The sequence below is a fragment of the Juglans regia genome, chromosome 8, assembly GCF_001411555.2.
Source record: "Juglans regia cultivar Chandler chromosome 8, Walnut 2.0, whole genome shotgun sequence".
In the NCBI taxonomy this organism is placed as follows: Eukaryota; Viridiplantae; Streptophyta; class Magnoliopsida; order Fagales; family Juglandaceae; genus Juglans; species Juglans regia.
This window is the reverse complement of record NC_049908.1, coordinates 25,591,248-25,615,582: the sequence shown is the minus strand read 5'-3', so window position 1 is coordinate 25,615,582 and position 24,335 is coordinate 25,591,248. Positions and strand designations below refer to the sequence as shown.

Sequence of the window (24,335 nt, the reverse complement as noted above, 5' to 3'; positions counted from 1 at the left end):
CACCCCGAAGTATTATAATCAGTTAATTTATAACTATTAGTACCATTATGACATGTTGGGGACTCGTTTCTTAACGCTGACAATGTCTTTTGGTAACCTTTAATAAAAAATTAAGAGGGATACTTTCGATGCCTAAATTATTATAAAAAAATTATTTATTTATAATTAATTAATTCTAGTAAAATAATTATTTATTGTTAAAATAAATCTATTTTGATCATAAATATTCTTTTCGTCGTAATTAAATGATTATAAAAATTTATTTTTCTTGTAGTGAAGTAATATATATTTAGGAGAGGATCTAAAGTATATGGAGTTTTGAAACTATCTTAACCATGGTATTTGAATCTATTTATATGAGCTTGTGAGGGGTGAGAGAGGTTTGCCTCATAGTTTGACTTTCTCTGGTTCTAGCTTGGTTGTAGATTAATTATTAGGGCCCCAAATCAGCCATTACATCGGGAGAATCGACATGGCCCGGGCAGATATCATGGGCGTGTATTGCCCCGATCATTATCCTGCCTGTTATATCATTAATAGTGGTCGAAATTGAAGTTCGTATTTGCGCATTGTGGCCGATGGTTCCTTTTTCGTGGGCCTTTCTGGGTCGTGGGTTCGGCCCATGCTTTATGAGGATCCATTCCACCCTCCATGATATATTACATTAAGCCATATCAATTTGTAGGTTTACTTTTACAAATCTATTTATAACTAAAATATTTCTCTTATATATATGAGACATGGATCAAGAAGAGAGACATGCATCTTCCACGTCTCCTAGTGCTTTTGATTTTGCTGCTCCTATACATACACACGCACACACACCCACACCCACAAACTGGCATCTTATTCTAAATTTGTTTTTTTTTTTCTTAAAAGTGATGTTAATTTATACAAATTAATCTTCATGGTTCTCAATCGCTTCTCCATATTTTTCTTCTACTTTTATTTGCGCTCTATTTTCAATAAGTTTTGTAGGTAGTGCATGCATTTCTTCATCGTAGTGATACTTGCAAACTTCAATATATACTAGCAGGGAATCACAATAGATTCTAGATAGATAACATGCACCATGTAACACTCTCAACCCCCTTTTGGGATTAGACGGTGACTGAATTATCGGGACATGTAACTCAAGGCTATATACACTCATACATGACAGTTAAGATGCAATGCATCTATTATAATTCTAGTAGTATGCAATAAATTGGAGGTGGAATTCATGTAAATCTAAATAAGATTTAGAGTATTTTTGCAAAATATCATGGTACCATAAAAACTAAATATACCAAAAGATGTCATTGTTTGAATATCCCAAAATACAAGAGGGTTTTACATTGTAACCCATAAAATTCCGAGCATCCCTTCGCTTGAGAAGCATAAAAAGACTCATTTCCTTTGAGGTGGTTTAGGCTGTGGAGTTCCCAAACTCTGAGCAACCCTTTGGGATTCTACGGTATACTCCCATGCTTGTCTTAGATAGCCGGTTACAAAATCCATACGATCTCCTAAGGAGAGGGCGTCCTCATGCTTGGACAACCTTGGTGAGTCACGATCCTTATTTAGAGTATCTTGGATATCCTTGAGGTATTGTGAAGTAGTCGTTAAGCAAAAAATAACAATATCATAGCAGGCCTCAAGAGTTCTCGGTTAAGTTCTCAATTAAGTCATTAATTTCGAGAAATATTAGTAAGTAAAGAAATAAAACGCAACAAATAACATAGGCATATAAAGGCAAACCATGAAATGAATGCATGGATATGTACTTGACACAAAACTTAGCTCATGTTATTTGACTTTTCCAAACATGCGTTGACTCTTCAATAAAACATCTTTTTCATTTTTCACATTGAACAATATACATATAACACACCTTTAACTCATTGTCTTGTTCACATCTTGTAACATGTAGTTTGGATACCGCCTATGCATCGTTTGTTCCTCGCTAGTTACAGCATCATCCAACGACCTACTTGACCGTGGCGATTACATCATAGTCCTTACTATACGGCAATTTGCCATTTCACCTTCGCTGCATATAACACATGTGGCACCCACTAGCTTTAGGTGCTATCTCGCTCCGGTATCCTTTCCACAAGGATTCATTCTAGGTCTGCCGATGGTACTTTGTCGACCTAGGGGTTATCACTCCAATTTACATACTTCAGAGTGGACAGAGGAGTTCCACTGGAAAATTCCCCCATCCTAGTATTTGGGGTCTTTATAAAACATGTAGAGACTCTATTCTTTGAAATCAATACACAACCCAAATGCATGAGACATGAACTTGTGACAGTTTTCGTTTCATGCATCTTGTGAACATGTAAATGCCAAGATTCATATAACCATGTGACACAATATTGAGCATGTCATGTTACGGCTTGAAAAGATTAGAACATTAGAATGCTTAGTTCACAAATATAGGCAATATCATTCGAGACATATCAAAGTAGAAGAGCAATATCTTAAACCCAAAAACATATGCATGGCCGAATCATTTGAGACTTACACAAACATGTTATAGTAAACATCTTGAACCCATATTTCTAAGCACTCCTGAAAACATCATGAACAAGTAAACATAACAAGAATATCATGCAAATCCAATTACAAGGCATCACATAGCAAGAGATTATAATCAATCAACTAGTTCATATGATAACACATACAAATGCAAAGTTCACATAATGTATACAAATATTGTCTAAAGTAGGTTGAGAGTCCACTTACAAATATCTGAAGCAATACAAATTTCACGATCAAGCAATCTAAAAATATAATTGGAATTATTAGACGTAGTCATCAACACAAACCCTAGTCTGAATAGGTATAGGTGTGTGTTGTGTTTAGTGTTTACTCCCCCATGGTATGTGAAACCTAATCCACGGCTTGAAGGGCTCTCCATGTATTCGGTCTTCACACTCAAGGCCGAAACTTTATAGAGAATGGAACCCTTGTTTGAACTCAAAGTGGTGGTTGTGATCTTTGTCCCTTTCAAAGGTAGCTCACGTGTATATGCTAATTGTGGTTCGGTCTTCCTCTTGATGAAAACCCTAGTTCTTCACGATTTTAGAAACAAGCAAACGAAGCCCTCGAATCCCCTTCAAGCCTCAGGATGGACTGTGTGTTCCTTGACCCAAACCGAACCCTTTATTTTCTAAGAGAATCCCTGTGAATGTGTGTGTTTCAATAAAAAGGAACGTATAGAGATGTAGTGGGTGTTACAGTGTAGGTCTTCTCCCAACGAGGGTTCTTGACTCCTCTTTTCTTCGTATGGTTGGATTGGTGGAGATGGTAGAGTGTAGATGGAATTTTGATGGAGAGAAATAGTGAGAAGTGGAGAGGTGAGTTTCTATCCAAGTTGATTGAGTGTGAGAGAGATAGAGAGAGAGAATCCAAAAATGAAATGGGCAAAGTGTCCCCTTGGTGTGTGTTTCCTTTGGGACGCCGGCCCTTGAGTTATCTCTTATATAGACCATAGAGTTTCCACCTTCCCATGACATAGGGAATCTCAAAAGTTGGATGCATGTATGCCATGTGTCACTAGCCTCTTAGCCTCCATCGAAACCCTTCCCATTCTTTTTGGGCTTGTTCTTCTTCGGGAAGTCCAAGTTACTCTAGTAGCTTGAGTGACAAGTGGCATGCCTTTTAGTTTAAGAAATCCAATTTCCCTAAGTGCCCTTAGGCGTGTGACATCAAGTGATGTAGGTTCATTGAATGTTTTGAGGCGTGTTGGTCATTTGGCACAACCCTAATCCTGGACTCTTGCTTCTTAGGCGCGTGCATGCTTACCAAGTGGCAAGTGGCGTGTAGGGATGCGTGTGTTTGTTCCTCTTTGCCATCCATCTCAACTTCCCACAAGACGTTTCCTCTTCTCTAGATACTTGAGGTGGCGTGTGGATCCTTTCCTCTTCCCCATGAACCTTCTTCTAGAATTTCTAAGTGAGTGACATGTGGCATGTGTGAGGGAGAGTGGTGTAGTGGCCGAAACCCAGGGACTAGGGTTTTTGTTTTATCCCATGCACCTCTTCCACTTTTAATCATAGCCTTCTTCTAGAAAGTCCCCTTTATGAAAGCATGTGCGACACTTGGCAGCAAGGTGGTTGGAACCTCTTAGGTAGGCACAAACCCCTCTTGGCTGAAACACTCATCTCTTGGTGGAATGTACCTTAGTCCCTTGAGCTCTCCCATGCGCCTTTTTTCCGTGCAAATCTTCTTGGAACTCACATGGATTTGACAAGTATCATGCAAAAACGTGGGTGGTTGGTGAATGGGTGCATTGGCATAGTGACCCTTTGTCTTCCTTAGGCATATCATGATTGCTTTCCTTCTAGAACCCTTTTTCATGTGTGACAAGTGTCAAAAATAGGTGGCCTTCATCATGGAAGGTGTTCTAGGGCTTTCGGCTTACCGAAATCCTAAAGTCTCTCACCCTTATTTCCCTTAATCAAGTCTAGGTGCATTGTACCTTATGTGTGACATGTGGCCAAACCTTTAGTGTGTTGGGCGTGTGCCCCTTATTCCCCTAGAGTTTTAGGCCTTAGCCCAATGGGCTGGCCAAGTTCCTAAGGTCTTGCAAGGCCTATCTTATGGGCTTAGATACCTAATGCGTTAAAACTAAATAGGGTCCATGCTTTCTAAGTATTCTATACCTCTTGCATGACCCAAAAATTAAACATAAATTAGTGAAAAAAAACAGGCGAAGACTTGGCCAAGTCTGAGTTGTCACGCATAGATTTCATTTATTATGACGGATGAAACCGTCACAAAAATAATCAAACCGTCACAAAAAATTTTTGGTGATGGTTTGAAACCGTCCCCACCACCGTGACCGAAAAGGCATATCACATAAAGTATTTTGTGACGGTTTACTGTACAATCGTAAATAATTTTTATTTTTATTTTGTGATAGTTGAAAGTTTGCCATGAGTTGCAACGTTCGAACTTGCAGAGATTTTATGACAGTTTACAATACAATCGTAACTAAAATTATTATTATTATTTTTTTTGTGACGGTTGAAAGTTTGCCATGAGTTGCAACGTTCAAACGTGCAGAGATTTTGTAATAGTCAAATTCCGTCTCAGAAAGTACGTTCGAGCGTTGATAATAACATTCAAACGTTCACCTGACCGATGAGCATTCGAATGATAAATATCTAACATTCGATCTTTTTCATTCGTACGTTCGAATATTTGTGATGAGATGTTTGAATTTTGCATTCACATATTATTGGACAATTGTTCAAATGTGCAATGAAGATAGCCAAAAAAGAAGCATCACAAAATGATATTAATGCATGTTGGAGATTAGGCAAACCAAAGGTTCACACAATTGCTACTAGGGCTGTACAAGAAATCGAGAAATCGACCTAGATTGGCCGCCGGAGCTCGAAACCGGCCGAAACTAGTGGAGAATCGGTCGGTATGAGGTAGAAAATAGAGAAAATCGATATCGGCCGATTCGGCGTCGATTCGAGCCTGGTTCAAACCGTTGAACCGACCGATTAAAGAAATTATATATATTTTTTATATATTCTGTAGTCAAAACAACGCCGTTCTACTTAAGTTTAAGTGGAACAACGTCATTTTAAGCCAGTAGTTGTGTTTTAAATACAACTGAAACGTCGTTTTGAAATTAGGTCGTCTTCTTCCTCACTTCTTCATTCCTGATCTCAATTTTTGTCCTCTCTCTCTCTCTCCTCTACAACTCTCTCTCTCTACTCTCTCAGACGAAGCTCACCGATGAATCGACCGTGAACCGCCAGAGAACTGCCAGTGTCGAGACGGCCGATGTTTCTCCTCCCCATTGATCGGTTTCGGCCAGTTTTCTCCCCCAAAAATGAAGCATTGGATGGCATTGACTTTGCCCAAAATCCACGCCAAATGGGTCGATTTTCACCTCTAATTGTTACTAATCCCAGTTTAGGCATGATTACAATCATGACAAGAATTTAGGGGACTTGAACCCCTAAATAAGAAAATATGCATGACCTACACTACAAGAAAAATTATCCTTTATGACGGGTTATGTGACAAAATAACTATTTACAACAATAATGTACTCAATTTAATAGGAAATAATTATTTTGATCGTATGACTACTCTTATTAAAGCTCTACATAAATATTTTGATCATCATTTTTTTGTCATAGAAATGATTAAATTGGTAATCCCTAGTAAGATCTGATCTTGAGAAATGTGTTCTGAAAGAATTTCCTTGTACCTGCTGAAAACCTTCTCAATGATGCCATCTCCAAAGTGACTAACTAGCAAAGATTCTGCAACAGCTCTTATGGAATTTGCAGCAATTTCGGATATATTAGAATGGTTGTATTCTTTGTAGTAAGTGCTCCTGTTGATTTCAGAGAACTCCAGTCTATCAATCGAGAAAGATCCTTCTTCCACAATCTCGGATTTAACTTCGGATAGAGATGGAGTGTAGTGAGGGATGTTGAAAGAATCCATTTTCTCTTCGTTTATGAGTCCCTATATATATATATATATAAATGATTCATATATCAACAAATATTAAGAATGGGCTGGCATAATTTACAATTAATGGTGTTGATTACCTTGGAGAGCATGTCATTTAGTGCCATGGCCAAAAGCTCCCACATGGAATTAGAACCATCTTTCTTTGTTGGATCTTCACTTTTTCTGCCCATAAACGTTAAAACCATTCGTCCTCCTGTTACCATTTCTTCTGCACGACACTTCAAAAATGTAGAGAAATCTCTTTGAAATTGTGAATGGTAAGCCTTTGGCACATTTGGTGGGCTTGTGCTTGCCATGTAAATGTTCCTTTTGTTATTCTCTATCTGTTCAGGAACCTAAAGAATAGTAACATTACTTACACTCATATAAATACTTATTTACAGGCTGTCTCTAATTGAAGCATGTGCAAAAGAACTAGAAGCACACGATCAGGCAAATGGGTAGCCAACAGAACAAGCATGAGTACTACTAGCTCAATGGAAGTTGTTATACATTAGAATATTAGGATTCAACCAGCCACAATTCAGAATGGTTTTAACATATATACAGCTATAAATGTTTCAGAAAGAGTACCCAGAATACAGACCAAACAGATAGCAATGAAAACCCACTAAATAAGCAGTAGCAAAGAAAAAAAAGCATGGATTACTACATAGTTGGGTCTCCAAATTTAAGCAACAGGTCCAACAAACGTTTGCTATTTCCATGCATGCTTCCCACATTATAGGGGAAGTACTACATGTTACAATATCATATGATCATGACCTCATATCATGTTATTATTGAACATTGATTATTGATAATTGTTGTACTTTTCGTTTATAGTGTTAAGAATATATAATATAAATAATTAAATCTAACTCTTTCAATCAGTTTAAGTTTTTAGGACAAGTGGTGATTTCATATAGTATCATAGTAGAGTTCTTGAGTTTGAAACTTGAATGTACACTCTACTCCATTTAATTAAATATTCCATTAGTTAAAACTTTTAGGACAAGTGATAATTGTACATATATATAGAAAGAGTTACCTGAGATAACCAATGAAGACTATAAGAAGAATGAAGGAAATGAAGACTCTTCCTCATAAAAAGCCTGCCATAAAAAGAACCGGGAACTCCTGAGAAAAAATATGGACCAGCATCTTTAGATTCGAGTTGACTGCTCAAATTTTTCTGGAAGCTTGGTAGGGACTTGAAAATAGTATTGAAGTCATTCCCTGGAAGGTCATTTAAAAGCACTTGAATTTCAGGAGATTGATGACCTGATTTTTGGCGAAGCTTCTCCACTATCTTAATAAGTTCAGAAACCACGAACAAAGAATTGTGTCCAGAAGAACAACCCAAATCGGCGATGACTAGGCTACTTGGCGAGGTGCTGCTGTAGAGATTGGTCATAGCCTCCTCTATAATGGGCATGGTCATAGATATCACTTTTTTCTGTTCAGTGTCCAAACAAAGAATTTTTATGAGTTCTTCATCTGTTTAGTTTACATGGTGAACATATATAGGACGTTGTGCACATAATTTTCATCAATTATTTGGATGTTAAAATGCAGAAAATATAGCAAATATTGCAATTTATTGATATATATATATATATATATATTTATATAATAGGTACGTAAAGATGACCCTAAAATATTGTGTTTGGATTGTTTAAAATAGCGATATATAATCCTTGTATATTTAATATTTTCCCTGATTATAATTGGTAGTGGTATACCATCGATTCTTATGCAGGGTAGGTAATGATATACTCACAACTCGTTCACAACTCAATTTATTAATTAGCTAATATAAAAATATCTTCAATTTTAATACATTCATGGTTACAACTTTCAATTTAAAATAAAATTGTAAAAGATTGGTAAATTTATCATTTATCATTTTCCATATATAGCAAGAAGATCCTGATCAAATGGAATAGTAGTATCGATGAATAATAGTGATGCGTGGCACATGATCTAGATCAGTCCTCGAAAAGGTAGACATGGATCCACCTACAAAATTAAAAGGAATATGCAAAGTATGTAGATCATATAAGCCTCTAATTCACGATCTCAACCTCAAACTCCGAGAGATATTATATATGCTATGGACATTCTCTCTGAGTTTTCTGGCCAACTTCATGCATGAATTCCATTAATTGCACGCACACTAATTGTAAAATGTGTGATTGGTATGGGATCGTCATATGGGAATTAGTGAAAGAGGTCAACGTACGGGATCGAATGTCTTCAAAAATGGCATGCATGCATGCAGTGATTATAATTAATTATGAGAAGGACGTACGTAGCCCATTATAAATTGACGTAAACATAATTAACTACAAAACATTTTCTGATCATTTGTTTGCGTAATAAGCTAGTAATCATGACCTGTAAGTGGGAGTTGTTTGAGTAACTGGTTTCTCCCGTTCCTGCATTCATGTGGAGCACTTGACCAACTTCCATCTCTCTCGATCTCGATCTTTTGCCGCAGCTACCCGTGCGTACGTACGACGTTGCTGTGTGAGCGAGCTTGTGCTGATTTCTTGATGCTGCGCCTCAGATCTGTACTTATGCTAGCTTTTAATTAAGAACCCAGCTAGCTACTCATGTCCCAAAATGATTAACTCAAAAAACTATTTAAAAGATTGGCCAGGGAGGTTAACCAGAATTATTCGGGATCGAGGCCATTAGATCGTTCTCCAAGCACCACATAATTTTCCTGGCCCGTTAGAATCGTTCCAGGCTTCCAGCTGGTTGATCTGTGCATATTTTCAGTCTTAAAGTGTGTAAGTCTTACACATTCACTTCAAAAAATAAAAATAAAATTAAATCTCATATGATAAATTTTTTTTTTTTTGTAGTAGATTATATTTCTTTTTAAAAAGAATACGCGAAACTTGCATACTCAAACTCTATTTAACATTACACTTTTTTTAATAATGTTAGATACAGATTTAGGGTATATTTGTGCAACCACCTACCTATTTTTTTCCGGCCACCATTTTCTCACCACTTCATCCTCAACCTCATAGCAATCTAATGCACTCATCCTCAGCTCCGATCCGCCACCAGTGAAGCACATTCATCAACATTTTCGATTTGGGCATTTTTGCACTCCAACTGCCCTCTACGCCGCCACCCACAGCCAACCACCACCACCATTAGCTTCACCGACATCCCTAAGCCCTACCCTATCAATCTCAAGTCTTGGTTTGTCCCCGTTCAAAAGTGAGTTTTTGAGACCCATGGCCACAGTGCATTTTGCACTGTACCGTTGTTGTGCTGTCACTTCTAGCACTTCCATGATCCTTCGAAAATTATAATGAAGTGTTGTAAGTATTTTTCCAATGAACTTTCGTGATTTAAATGTATTTTTGCACTAACTCATTTTATTGTGATCTGGTTGGTTGTGCCGGAATGAGTCCGAGGAATAAGGGGTCAGATGGATTAGAGCTTGGAGTTGTTTGTGTTTGGATTGTGTTGTGATTTGTTGGTTGTTGGTTATTGAGATGTTTCATGTACATGGCATATTTGCATGCATGTTCATGTTTGTAACTGAAAATTGGGTTTTCGCATAATTGCATACTTGTTCATGTGCATACTTGGAAAACTGAATTTTCGTGTAAGAGAAAGGAAAGAGACTATATGGATGGTGGTAAGCAAGGACGATAGTAGAGTCCCGCCTGTGATTCCTGCCTAGGTGCACGCGGTAGGGATGGTGGTAAGCAGGGATGGTGGTGTAGTCCCGCCTGTGATTCCTGCCTATGGTACACGCGATAGGGATGGTGGTAAGCAGGGATGGTGGTGTAGTCCCGCCTGCGATTCTCGCCTACAGTGCTCTGTTATCTATTCATGTTTGTTGGTTGCATTAATGCATTTTTATCTCTTGGGTTGCTTGGTTGATTACTTGCTGAGATTCATAATCTCATGGTATTCGATACCCTGCGGTACCGTTTTATGGTATCGTAGATTTTGATGCAGATGAGGAGGAAGAGCCTTAGGCTTTGGCTCCGCTGGAGAAGTGACATGTGGTTGCTCTCGAGTATTGAGATTTATTTTCCCACTTATTATGTATTTTACCCTTTGTACTATATTTTGGGACTATTGTATTACTCTTTAAAAACATTTTGTTTTAAGTGAATTTGTATTAAACAATTCTGGTACTTAGTTGACTTGCTTAAATTATCTGATGCGTTGTTTATTGTACATTGTTACATGTACATATACTTGGTACTATCATTGGGATGTGTGACCGCGTTGTCATCATCCGGGTGTCTCGATTCCCGTATTCCCGAACATGGGGGTTGGGGGCGCCATAGGTGACATTACAACAGGTCGGCTCTAGGTAAAACCACATGTCCCTTAGGTATAGTTCCAGAAATTATTTTCTTATTTTTTTAAAAAAGTTGTAAGTTAAATTATTTATTTTAAAAGTATGATATATTATGGGTTTATTGTTATTTTATTTTATGTTAATTGATGTTATTTTATTTTATTTTATTTTTTTGGTGTTGCTTTTGGGTTGTGTTTGATTTTGTTCAGGGATTTAAGCGGGGTTAAAGATTGCTCTTGACAGGAAGATGGTGAGACCAAGAAGGCCAGCTAATGAGCCCGAGGATGAATTACCAAGGGGCGATGGGAATTATGACATGGCAAGGGCGTTAAACTGGATGACGGAGTTCCTCCAACAGAATTTTCGGCCACAGCATGGACATCAGTATAGGGTGGTGCAGGCCAAGTGCACCTATAAGCGCTTCCTAGCACATAGGACCCCTGCCTTTACTGGTGAAGAGGATCCATTATAGGCTAGAAGGTGGATTGAAGATCTTGAAAGGACATTTGAAGTTTGTGGTTGCACGGAGGCTCAGAAGGTGTTGTATGGAAGTTACCTACTGCAAGGTGAAGCAGCTAATTAGTGGCAGACGAAGGGCAACTCCTAGAGATGGAGTTGGGATCTTTTGCGGCTGTGACATGTCGCATGTGTGAGGGAGAGTGGTGTAGTGGCCAAAACCTAGGGACTAGGGCTTTTGTTTTATCTTATGCAACTCTTCAACTTCTAATCATACATAGCCTTCTTCTAGAAAGACCCTTAGTGAATGCATGTGTGACACTTGGCAACAAGGTGGTTGGAACCTCTTAGGTAGGCAAAAACCCCTTTTGGCCGAAACCCTAATCTCTTGGTGGAATGTGCCTTAGGCTGTGTTTGGGTGACCAAGTGTCCTCAACACTTTCCAAGTATTCTCGTACTTTTGAAAATACTTCACATACCAAACAACTTAAAATACTCTCAATGGGACCCACAAACTCACTTCAATCTCTACTCATAACTATTCACAAACATTCTATAATACTTATCACTATTATATATAAATAAAAAATAAAATCACTATAATATTTATAACTATTAAATATAAATAAAAAAATCATTATAATATAAAAATAAATAAAATCACTATAATATATAAATAAAAAATACTTATCACTATTATATATAAATAAAAAATAAAATCTCTATAATATATAAATAAAAAATAAAATCACTATAATATATAAATAAAAAATAAAATCACTATAATATATAAATAAAAAATATTTATCACTATTATATATAAATAAAAAATAAAATCACTATAATATTTATCACTATTAAATATAAATAAAAAAATCATTATAATATATAAATAATAAAAAAATCACTATAATATATAAATAAAAAATATTTATCACTATTATATATAAATAAAAATAAAATCTCTATAATATATAAATAAAAAATAAAATCACTATAATATATAAATAAAAATAAAATCACTATAATATATAAATAAAAAATATTTATCACTATAATATATAAATAAAAAATATTTATCACTATTATATATAAACAAAAAATAAAATCACTATAATATTTATCACTTTTAAATATAAATAAAAAAATCATTATAATATATAAATAATAAAAAATCACTATAATATATAAATAAAAAATATTTATCACTATTATATATAAATAAAAAATAAAATCACTATATATATAAATAAAAAATAAAATCACTATAATATTTATCACTATTAAATATAAATAAAAAAATAAAATCATTATAATATATAAATAATAAATAAAATCACTATAATATATAAATAATAAATAAAATCACTATAATATTTATCACTATTAAATATAAAAAAAATCATTATAATATATAAATAAATAAAAATCACTATAATATATAAATAAAAAATATTTATCACTATTATATATAAATAAAAAATAAAATCGCTATAATATATAAATAAAAAATAAAATCACTATAATATATAAATAAAAAATAAAATCACTATAATATTTATCACTATTAAATATAAATAAAAAATAAAATCATTATAATATATAAATAAATAAAATCACTATCACTAATATATAAATAAAAAATAAAATCATTATAATATATAAATAAAAAATAAAATCACTATAATATATAAATAAAAAATAAAATCACTATTATATATAAATAAAAAATAAACTACTATAATATTTATACTATTATATATAAATTAAAAATAAAATCACTATAATATATAAATAAAAAATAACATTACTATAATATTTATAACTATTATATATATATAAATAAAATCATTATAATATTTATCACAATTATATATAAATTAAAAATAAAATCATTATACTATTTATCATTATTATATATAAAAGTAAAATAAAATCACTACAATATTTATTAATATTAAAAAATCACTATAATAAAATCATTATAATATTTATTACTAAAAATAAAATTACTATAATATTTATGGGACCCACACATTTATTAACTACTTACTCAAAAGTTAACAACTCAACATACTTCACACATCCAAACAACTCAAAATACTCTCAATGGGACCCACAAACTCACTCCAATCTCTACTCATAATTATTCACAAACATTCTCAACACTTTTCAACACCCAAACGTACCCTTAGTCCCTTGAGCTCCCCCATGCGCCACTTTCCCATGCATATCTTCTTGGAACTCACATGGTTTTGACAAGTGTCATGCGAAAACGTGGGTGGTTGGTGAGTGGGTGCACTGGCCGAGTGACCCTTTGTCTTCCCTAGGCATATCATGATTGCTTTCCTTCTAGAACCCTTCTTCATGTGTGACAAGTGTCAAAAATAGGTGGCTTTCCTCATGGAAGGTGTGCTAGGGCTTTCGGCTTAACGAAACCCTAACGTCTCTCACCCTTATTTTCCTTAATCAAGTCTAGGTTCATTGTACCTTATGTGTGACATGTGGCCAAACCTTTTGTGTGTTGGGCGTGTACCCGTTGTTCCCCTAGGGTTTGAGGCCTTAGCCCAATGGGATGGCCAAGTTCCTAAGGTCTTGATGGGCCTATCTTATGGGCTTAGATGCCTAATGCATTAAAATTAAATAGGGTCCAAGGTTTCTAAGTATTCTATACCTCTTGCATGACCCAAAAATTAAACATAAATTGACCAAAAAAACAGGCGAAGACTTGGCTAAGTCCGAGTTGTCACACACATATTTCAATTATTATGACAGACGAAGCCGTCACAAAAAATAAGCAAACCATCACAGAAACATTTTGGTGATGGTTTGAAACTGTCACCACCGTGACCAAAAAGGCATCACAGAAAGTATTTTGTGAAGGTTTACTGTACAATCGTAACTAAAAGTTTTTTTTTTTTTTTTTTGTGATGGTTGAAAGTTTGCCATGAGTTACAACGTTCGAACGTACAGAGATTTTGTGTTGGTTTACAGTACAATCGTAACTAAAAGTTTTACGGTTGAAAGTTTGCCATGAGTTTCAACGTTCGAATGTGCAGAGATTTTGTAACAATCAAATTTCATCTCAGAAAGTACGTTCGAACGTCGATAATAACATTCAAACGCTCACCTGACCGATGAGCATTCAAATGATAAATATCTAACATTCGATCTTTTTCATTCACACATTTGAACGTTTGTGATGTGACATTTGAATTTTGCATTCGCACTTTTATTGGGCAATTGTTCGAATGTGCAATGCAGATAGCCAAAAAGAAGCATCACAAAATGATATTAAAGCATGTTGGAGATTAGGCAAACCAAAGGTTCACACAATTGCTACTAGGGTAGTACAAGAAACTGAGAAATTGACCTAGACCGGCTGCCGGAGCTTGAAATTGGTCGAAACCAGTGGAGAACCGGTTGGCGTGCGGTAGAAAATAGAGAAAATCGATATCAGCCGATTCGGCGTCGGTTCGAACCTGGTTCTAACGGCAGAACCGGACGATTAAAGAAATTATATATATTTTTATATATTCTGTACTCAAAACAATACCATTCTACTTAAGTTTAAGTGGAACGACGTCGTTTTAAGCCTGTAGTTGTGTTTTAAACACAATTGAAATGTCGTTTTGAAATTAAGTCGTCTTCTTCCTCACTTCTTCTTCCTTGTTCTCAGTTTTCATCCTCTCTCTCTCTCTCACTCCCCTTTGCAATACACTCTCCCTCTACTCTCTTAGACAAAGCTCGCCAATGAATTGATCGTGAACCGCCAGAGAACTTCCACTATTTCTCCTCCCCATCGATCGGTTTGGGCCTATTTTCTCTTCCAAAAATGAATCATCAGTCGGTATCAGTTTTGCTCAAAAATCATGACAAAAGGGTCAGTTTTCACCCCTAATTGTTACTGATCCCAGTTTAGGCATGATTACAATCGAGACAAGAACTTTAGGGGACTTGAAACCCTAAATAAGAAAATATGGATGACTTTAACTAGAAAAAAAAAAAGAAGATTATTTATGACGGCTTATGTGACGAAATAACTATTTACAATGACAATGTACTCTATCTAATAGGAAATAATTATTTTGATCGGAAATAATTGACATAAAAAAAAAAATTTGTTTTGTAGCAAAGGTCCCGAAGAACATGCTGCATGTTGGTGTATATAGAATTATGCATTGTTTAATTTAGGTAGTTTTAGTATCTGTTTTTGACTTTTTGGCCAAGCCAAGAAAAGGAAAAAAAAACAAAAAAACAAAACGAAAAATAAATAAAAAACAAAAAAGAAGGAAAAAGAACTTGAGGGAAACATGTTATGTTATCACTAATTTTGATCAGAAACATAATCCAAGTCTAATTTTCAGATACATAATTTTCGTACATGAAAAGATAAAAACATTAGCCAATTAAGTATAAATTTTATTGCTATAGTAGCATTGGAGGGAAACGTAGAAACAAAAGATATAACAGTTTTAGTTAATAGATGTATCTGTGATTACGTATGACTACTCTTATTAAAGAACTACATAAATATTTTTATCATCATTTTTTCGTCACAGAAATGATTAAATTGGTAATCCCAAGTAGGATCTGATCTTGAGAAATGTTTTCTGAAAGAATTTCCTTGTACTTGCTAAAAACCTTCTCAATGATGCCATCTCCAAAGTGACTAACTAGCAAAGATTCTGCAACAGCTCTTATGGAATTTGCAGCAATTTCGGATATATTAGAGTGGTTGTATTCTTTGTAGTAAGTGCTCCTGTTGATTTCAGATAACTCCAGTCTATCAATGAGGAAAGATCCTTCTTCCAAAATCTCACATTTAACTTCGGATAGAGATGGAGTGTAGTGAGGGATGTTGAAAGAATCCATTTTCTCTTCTTTTATGACTCCCTATATATATATATATAAATGATTCATATACCAACAAATATTAAGAATGGGCTGGCATAATTTACAATTAATGGTGTTGATTACCTTGGAGACCATGTCATTTAGTGCCATGGCCAAAAACTCCCACATGGAATTAGAACCGTCTTTGTTAGTTGGATCTTCACTTTTTCTGCCCATAAACGTTAAAACCATTCGTCCTCCTGTTACCATTTCTTCTGCACGACACTTCAAAAATGTAGAGAAATCTCTTTGAAATTGCGAAGAGTAAGCCTTCGGCACATTTGGTGGGCTTGTGCTTGCGATGTAAATGTTCCTTTTGTTATTCTCTATCTGTTCAGGAACCTAAAGAACAATAACATTACTTATGCACACATAAATATTTATTTATTTCATAATATACGCAGCCAAAATACTAAGACAATATGCTGCTCTTGAATCAAGCATGAACAAAAGAACCAGAAGGAGCTTCTGCTCAAGGTGGCTTTGCAATGGGTAGCTTGCAGGCCAAGCATATTTACTGCTAGCTCAATGGAAGTTTATATACATTACAATATTAGGATTCAAAGCAATCCAGTGCATGCATAATTGAAGCAACCCTCGGCCGCAATTAGCAATGGTTGTAACACACATCTATAAATGTTGCAGAGAGTACCCAGAATCCAGACCAAGCATATAGTAGTAAAAACCCTTGAAATAAGCAATAGCAAATAAAAAAAAACACTAAGGATTACTCCATTATAGTTGGGTCTACAAATTTAAGGAATAGGTCCAATAAAAGTTTGCTATTTTCGTGCGTGCTTCCCAAATTATAGGGGAAGTACTACATGTCACAATATCATATGATCATGACCTCGTATCATATTATTATTGAACGTTGATTATTCATGATAATTGCTGTACTTTTCGTTAATTTATAGTAATAAGAATATAATATAAATAATTAAATATATATTTTTCTATCAGTTTTAACTTTTGAGACAAATGATGATTTCATATAGTATCAAATCAGTAGAGGTTTTAAGTTTGAATCTTCAATTTACACTCTACCCCGTCTTATTAAATATTCCATTAGTTTAAAATTTTAGGACAAATGAAAATTTTACATATAGAAAGAGTTACCTGAGATAACCAATGAAGACTATAAGAAGAATGAAGGAAATGAAGACTCTTCTTCATAAAAAGCCTGCCATAAAAAGAACCGGGAACTCCTGAGAAAAAATATGGACCAGCGTCTTTAGCTTCGAGTTGATTGCTCAAATTTTTCTGGATGCTTGGTAGGGACTTGAAAATAGTATTGAAGTCATTCCCTGGAAGGTCATTTAAAAGCACTTGAATTTCAAGAGATTGATGGCCTGATTTTTGGCGAAGCTTCTCCACTATCTTAATAAGTTCAGAAACCACGAACAGAGAATTGTGTCCAGAAGAACAACCCAAATCGGCGATGACTAGGCTACTTGGCAAGGTGCTGCTGTAGAGATTGGTCATAGCCTCCTCTATAATGGGCATGGTCATAGATATCACCTTTTTCTGTTAAGTGTCCAAACAAAGAATCTAAATGAGTTCCTCATCTGTTTAGTTTACATGATGAACATATATAGGAATCTAGGACGTTGTGCACATAATTTTCATCAATTATTTGGATGTTAAAATGCAGAAAATATAGCATATATTGCAATTTATATATTGATATATATATATATATATATATATATATATATAGTAGGTACGTAAGGATGACCCTAAATTGCGTGTATGGATTGTTTAAAATAGCGATATAGAATCCTTGTATATTTAATATTTTCCCTCCCAAATGGTAGTGATATACCAACTATTCTTTTGCACGGTGATGATATGGTCACAACTTATTTACAACTCAATTTATAATTAGTTAAGATAAAAATAGCTTCAATTTTAATACATGCTGATAAGAATAAGGCCAATGCAGATTCAAAAGACATCAGCTCCAAGTCCAACTCCATCCCAAAGTATTCGGATACTGTCGTCTCAAGCCCAAATTTATAGGAGATAACATATATCATATGGAGAATATCAAATCTTGTAAGTGATTCTATCTTGTAAATAGTTTATTATATATATACAATCTCTCGTCAGCCATTGAGTGCAGAGAGCACAACCCAATATTTCATCTTTTGTTTTAGTCACAACTTTCAATTTCCATATATTACAAGAAGATCCTGATCTAATGGAATAATGAGTAATATCAATTAATAATTGTGATGTGTGACGCATGATCTAGATCAGTCCTCGAAAAGGTAGACATGCATCCACCTACAAAATTAAAAGGAATATGCAAAATATGTAGATATAATAAGCTTCTAATTCACGATCTCAACCTCAAACTCCGAGAGATATATACTATGGACATTAACTCTGATTTTTCAGGGCAAAGATAATGTCTTCGATCTTAGTTGTAAAATGGCATGCATGCATGCAGTGATTATAATTAACTACGTAACATTTTCTGATCATTTGCAAAATAAGTAATCATGACCTGTAAAATTAGTTTGTCTTTTCTCTAGAAAAAAAAAAATAATAATAATAAAAAAAGTAATCATGACCTGTAAGTGGGAGTTGTTTGAGTAACTGGTTTCTCCCGTTCCTGCATTCATGTGGAGCACTTGACCAACTTCCATCTCTCTCGATCTCGATCTTTTGCCGCAGCTACCCGTGCGTACGTACGACGTTGCTGTGCGAGCGAGCTTGTGCTGATTTATTGATGCTGCACCTCAGATCTGTACTTAATGCTGCGCCTCAGATCTCCACCCCCTCCTCAGATCTGCGCCGCGATCTGTACTTATGCTAGCTTTTAATTAAGAAGCTGCCAGCTAGCTACTAATCCTAAAATGATTAACTCAAAAAAATATTTTAAAAAAAGCCAGGGGGTTTAATTCGAATTTTTCGGATCGAGGCCATTAGAATCGTTCTCCAAGTACCACATAATTTTCCCGGCCCATTAGAATCGTTCAAGCTGGTTGATCTGTGTTTTTTTTTTTTTTTTTTTTAAATGATATGTTGGTAAGTATCGCATATTCCCTTTAAAAATTATAAGTAAATCTGAATTCATATTAAAAAATTATTTTAATCTGCATAGTTTTCAATTTTGTACGCAGTGCATGCATTTCTTGATTGTAGTGGGTGTTACCGTGCGGGTTTTCTCCCAACAAGGGTTCCTTACTCCTATTTTCTTTGTATGGTTGGATGGGTGGTGATGGTAGAGTGTAGATGGAATTTGGATGGAGAGAAATGGTGAGAAAGTGGAGAGGTGAGCTTCTATCCAAGCTGGTGCTCGAGTGAGAGAGAGAGAGAGAGAGAGAGAGAGAGAGAATCCAAAAATGAAATGGGCAAAGTGTTCCCTTGATGTGTGTTTCCTTTTGGACGCTGACCCTTGAGCTACCTCTTATATAAACTACCGAGTTCCAACCTTCCCATGACAAAGGGAATCTTAAAAGTTGGATGCATGTATGCCATGTGTAACTAGCCCCTTAGCCTCTACTAAAACCCTTCCCCTTCTTTTTGGGCTTGTTCTTCTTCGGGAAGTCCAGTGACTTATGTAGCTTGAGTGACAAGTGACATGCCTTTTAGTTTAAGAAATTCGATTTCCCTAAGGGCCCTTAGGCATGTGACACAAAGTGATCTAGGTTCATTGAACGTTTTGGGGCGTGTTGGTCGATCATTTGGCACAACCCTAATCCTAGACTCTTGCTTCTTAGGCACATGCATGCTTGCCAAGTGGCAAATGGCGTGTAGGGATGTGTGTGTTTGTTCCTCTTTGCCTTCCATCTCAACTTCCCACAAGACCTTCCTTTTCTCCAGATACTTGAGGTGGCATGTGGATCCTTTCCTCTTCCCCATGAACCTTCTTCTGGAATTCCTAAGTGAGTGACATGTGGTGTGTGTGGGGAGAGTGGTGTAGTGGCCGAAATCTAGGGACTAAGGTTTTTGTTTTATCCCAAACACCTCTTCTACTTCTAATCATAGCCTTCTTTTAAAAAGTCCCCTTTCTGAATGCATGTGCGACACTTGGCAACAAGGTGGTTAGAACCTCTCAGGTAGGCATGAACCGCTCTTCGCCAAAACCCTAATCTCTTGGTGGAATGTACCTTAATCCCTTGCAAATCTCCTTGGAACTCACATGGCTCTGACAAGTGTCATGCAAAAACGTGGGTGGTTGTTGAGTGGGTGCGTTGGTCAAATGACCATTTGTCTTCCCAAGGCATATCATCATTGCTTTCCTTCTAGAACTCTTCTTCATGTGTGACAAGTGTAAAAAATAGGTGGCCTTCATCACCAAAGGCGTGTTAGGGCTTTTGGCTTATTGAAACCCTAAAGTCTCTCACCCCTATTTCCCATAATCAAGTCTAGACTCATTGTACCTTGTGTGTGACATGTGGCCAAACCTTTAGTGTGTTGGGCATGTGCTCCTTGTTCCCCTAGGGTTTTAGGCCTTAGCCGAATGGGCTGGCCAAAATCCTGTGGCCTTGTGGAGCCTATCTTATTGTGACAGACGAAATTGTCACAATAAATAAGCAAACCGTTACATAAACTTTTTGGTGGCGGATTGAAACCATCCCCACCACTGCCACCAAAAAGGCATTGGAGAAATTATTTTGTGACGGTTTAGTATACAACTATCACTAAAGGTTCTTTTTTTTTTCTGTGGCGGTTGAAAGTTTGCTATGAGTTGCAATGTTCGAACGTGCATAGATTTTTTGACTGTCAAATTTCATCACAGAAAGTACGTTCGAATGTCGATAATTACGTTCATATGTTCACCTGACTAGTGAGCCATCAAACGATAAATATCTAACATTTTATCTTTTGTATTCGCATGTTATTGAGAAATTGTCTGAATGTGCAATGAAGATAGCCAAAAAAGAAGCATCACAAAATGATATTAATGCATGTTGGAGATCAAGCAAACCAAAGGTTCACAAAAATGTTATTGATCCCAGTTTAGGCATGATTACAATGAAGCCAAGAACTTTAGGGGACTTGAATCCCTAAATAAGAAAATATGCATGGCCTAAACAACAAGAAAAATGAGCATTTATGATGACTTATGTTATGAAATAACTATTTACGATGAGAATGTACTCAATTTAATAGGAAAGATTTATTTTAATAGGAAATAACTAGAAGCAAATAAATATTTGTTTATAGCAAAGGTCCTAAGGAACATGGTGCATGTTGGTGTATATAGAATTATTCATTGTTTTATTTAGGTAATTTCAATGTGCCTGCTTTTGCCTTTTTGGCAAAAAAAAAAAAAAAACAACTTTAGGGCAACATGTTATGTTGTCCCTAATTTTGATAAGACACACAGTCCAACTCTAATTTTCAGATACATAATTTTAGTACACGGAAAGATAAATACATTAGCCAATTAAGTATAAATTTATTGCCACAGTGAAGGAGGGAAAACTAGAAACAAAAGATATAATAGCATGCAGTTAATAGATGTATTTGTGATTATGTCAGTATGACTACTCTTATTAAAGCACTACATAAATATTTTTATTATCATTTTTTTGTCACAGAAATGATTAAATTGGTAATCTCTAGTATCATTTGATCTTGAGAAATGTGTTCCAAAAGAATTTCCTTGTACTTGCAAAAAACCTCCTCAATGATGCCATCTCCAAAGTGACTAACTAGCAAAAGTTCTGCAACAGCTCTTATGCGATTTGCAACAATTTCAGATACCTCAGAGTGGTTGTATTCATTGTAGTAAGTGGTCCTACTAATTTCAGAAAACTCCAGTCTATCAATAGAGAAAGATCCTTCTTCCAAAATCTCAGCTTTCACTTCGGATAGAGATGGAGTGTAGTGAGGGATGTTGAAAGAATCCATTTTCTCTTCTTTTATGAGTCCCTATATATGTATAAATGATTCATATGCCAAAAAATATTAAAAATGGGCTGGCATAATTTACAATTAATGGTGCTGGTTACCTTGGAGACCATGTCATTTAGTGCCATGGCCAAAAGCTCCCACTTGGAATTAGAACCGTCTTTGTTAGTTGGATCTTCACTTTTTCTGCCCATAAACGTTAAAACCATTCGTCCTCCTGTTACCATTTCTTCTGTACGACACTTCAAAAATGTAAAAAAATCTCTTTGAAATTGCGAATGGTAAGCCTTCGGCACATTTGGTGGGCTTGTGCTTGCGATGTAAATGTTTCCTTTGTTATTCTCTGTCTGTTCAGGAACCTAAAGAACAGTAACATTACTTACACACATAAATATTTATTTATTTCATAATACACGCAGCCAATATACTAAGACCACATGCTGCTCTTGAATCAATCATGAACAAAAGAACTAGAAGGAGCTTCTGCTCAAGGTGGCTTTACAATGGGTAGCTAGCAGACCAAGCAAAAGTACTGCTAGCTCAATGGTAGTTGATATACATTACAATATTAGGATTCAAAGCAACGTAGTGCATGCAGAATCGAAGCAACCCATGGCTGCAATTTGCAATGGTTGTAACGTACAACTATAAATGTTGCAGAGAGTATCCAGAATGCAGACCAAGCAGATAGTAGTAAAAACCCATGAAATAAGCTGTAGTAATGAAAAACAAGCTAAGGAATACTCCATATATAGTTGGGTCTACAAATTTAAGGAACAGGTCCAATAAACGTTTGCAATTTCCGTGAGTACTTCCCACATTATCGGGGAATTACTACATGTCACAATATCATATGATCATGACCTCGTATCATATTATTATTGAACGTTGATTATTCATGATAATTGTTGTACTTTTTGTTAATTTATAGTATTAAGAATATAATATAAATAATTAAATATATCTTTTTCTATCAGTTTAAACTTTTGGGACAAGTGATAATTTCATATAGTATCAGATCAGTAGAGGTTTTGAGTTTGAACCTTCAATGTACACTCTACTCCATTTAATTAAATATTCCATTAGTTAAAACTTTTAGGGCAAGTGATAATTGTACATATAAAAAGGGTCACCTGAGATAACCAATGAAGACTATAAGAAGAATGAAGGAAGTGAAGACTCTCCCTCATAAAATGCCTGCCATAGAAAGAACCGGGAACTCCTGAGAAAAAATATGGACCAGCTTCGTCTTTAGCTTCGAGTTGACTGCTCAAATTTTTTTGGAAGCTTGGTAGGGACTTGAAAATAGTATTGAAGTCATTCCCTGGAAGGTCATCTAAAAGCACTTGAATTTCAAGAGATTGGTAAATTATCATTTTTCATTTTCCATATATAGAAAGAAGATCCTGATCTAATTGAATAATAAGTATCAATTAATAATAGTGATGAGTGGCGCATGATCTAGATCAGTCCTCGAAAAGCTAGACATGCATCCACCTACAAAATTAAAAGGAATATGCAAAGTATGAAGATATAAGCCTCTAATTCACGATCTCAACCTCAAACTCCGAGAGATATATACTATGGACATTAACTCTGATCAGTTTTCAGGGCAAATATATTAAGTAATCTTGACTTGTAAAAAAAATTTGCCTCTTTTCTAGAAAGGTCTTCCTTCTCTCTAGAAAACTCAAATCACTCCGAGTGCGGATCCGCCAGAGAGGAGGGTGAGGGCTATGATAATGCTTTCCACCTTGCTCTTCATCTTCATTTTCATTCCACTACCACTACGTGAATATGCTTCAATGGTAATATTTTTTTTTATTTTCTCTCCTCCCCTCCACCGGTTCAATCGGTTTTCTTCAAATCTATTGCACTCCAACTCCCTCCTTGTCTAACATCTTTTCAATTTCTAATGAAATTTACTTGCTTAGGGGAAAAAAAAGAAAAGAAAAAAAAAAAAAAGAAGGTAATCATGACCTGTAAGTGGGAGTTGTTTGAGTAACTGGTTTCTCCCGTTCCTGCATTCATGTGGAGTACTTGACCAACTTCCATCTCTCTCGATCTGGATGTTTTGCCGCAGCTACCCGTGCGTACGTACGTTGCTGTGTGAGCGAGCTTGTGCTGATTTCTTGATACTGCGCCTCAGATCTGTACTTATGCTAGCTTTTAATTAAGAAGCCAGCTAGCTACTCATGTCCCTAATTATCCGGCCACTAATTTCTTTAATTAGTACTGTATTTCAATTTCTGTCTTTTCGCGTGTCTTGTATATGTTGTTTAATTTCAAACGG

General features: G+C 35.5%; 2 protein-coding genes across 5 annotated transcripts; both read right to left on the bottom strand.

The window, feature by feature from the left end:
* Positions 1-5,566: 5,566 nt before the first annotated feature.
* Positions 5,567-9,096, bottom strand: LOC108988608 (salicylate carboxymethyltransferase-like). 4 transcript variants are annotated; one of them, XM_035693587.1, is made up of 5 exons: positions 8,875-9,094; positions 7,526-7,933; positions 6,573-6,830; positions 6,224-6,486; positions 5,567-5,991 (listed from the first exon to the last, which is right to left on the bottom strand). In XM_035693587.1, exons 1-5 carry the CDS (start codon positions 8,947-8,949, stop codon positions 5,952-5,954), a joined length of 1,044 nt encoding a protein of 347 aa, XP_035549480.1. In that variant the 5' UTR covers positions 8,950-9,094; the 3' UTR covers positions 5,567-5,951. The 4 variants fall into 4 exon arrangements, with proteins under 4 accessions (XP_035549480.1, XP_035549481.1, XP_035549479.1 ...); XM_035693588.1 differs by having other exon boundaries at positions 5,623-5,996; positions 8,875-9,076; XM_035693589.1 differs by lacking the exon at positions 5,567-5,991 and having other exon boundaries at positions 6,071-6,486; positions 7,526-7,614; positions 7,759-7,933; positions 8,875-9,076.
* Positions 9,097-15,676: 6,580 nt separating this feature from the next.
* On the bottom strand, positions 15,677-22,203 carry LOC109006161 (salicylate carboxymethyltransferase-like). Its single transcript, XM_035693590.1, has 5 exons — positions 22,144-22,203; positions 18,751-18,980; positions 17,291-17,698; positions 16,256-16,513; positions 15,677-16,171 (listed from the first exon to the last, which is right to left on the bottom strand). Exons 2-5 carry the CDS (start codon positions 18,823-18,825, stop codon positions 15,821-15,823), a joined length of 1,092 nt encoding a protein of 363 aa, XP_035549483.1. The 5' UTR covers positions 18,826-18,980; positions 22,144-22,203; the 3' UTR covers positions 15,677-15,820.
* Between the last annotated feature and the right edge of the window lie 2,132 nt (positions 22,204-24,335).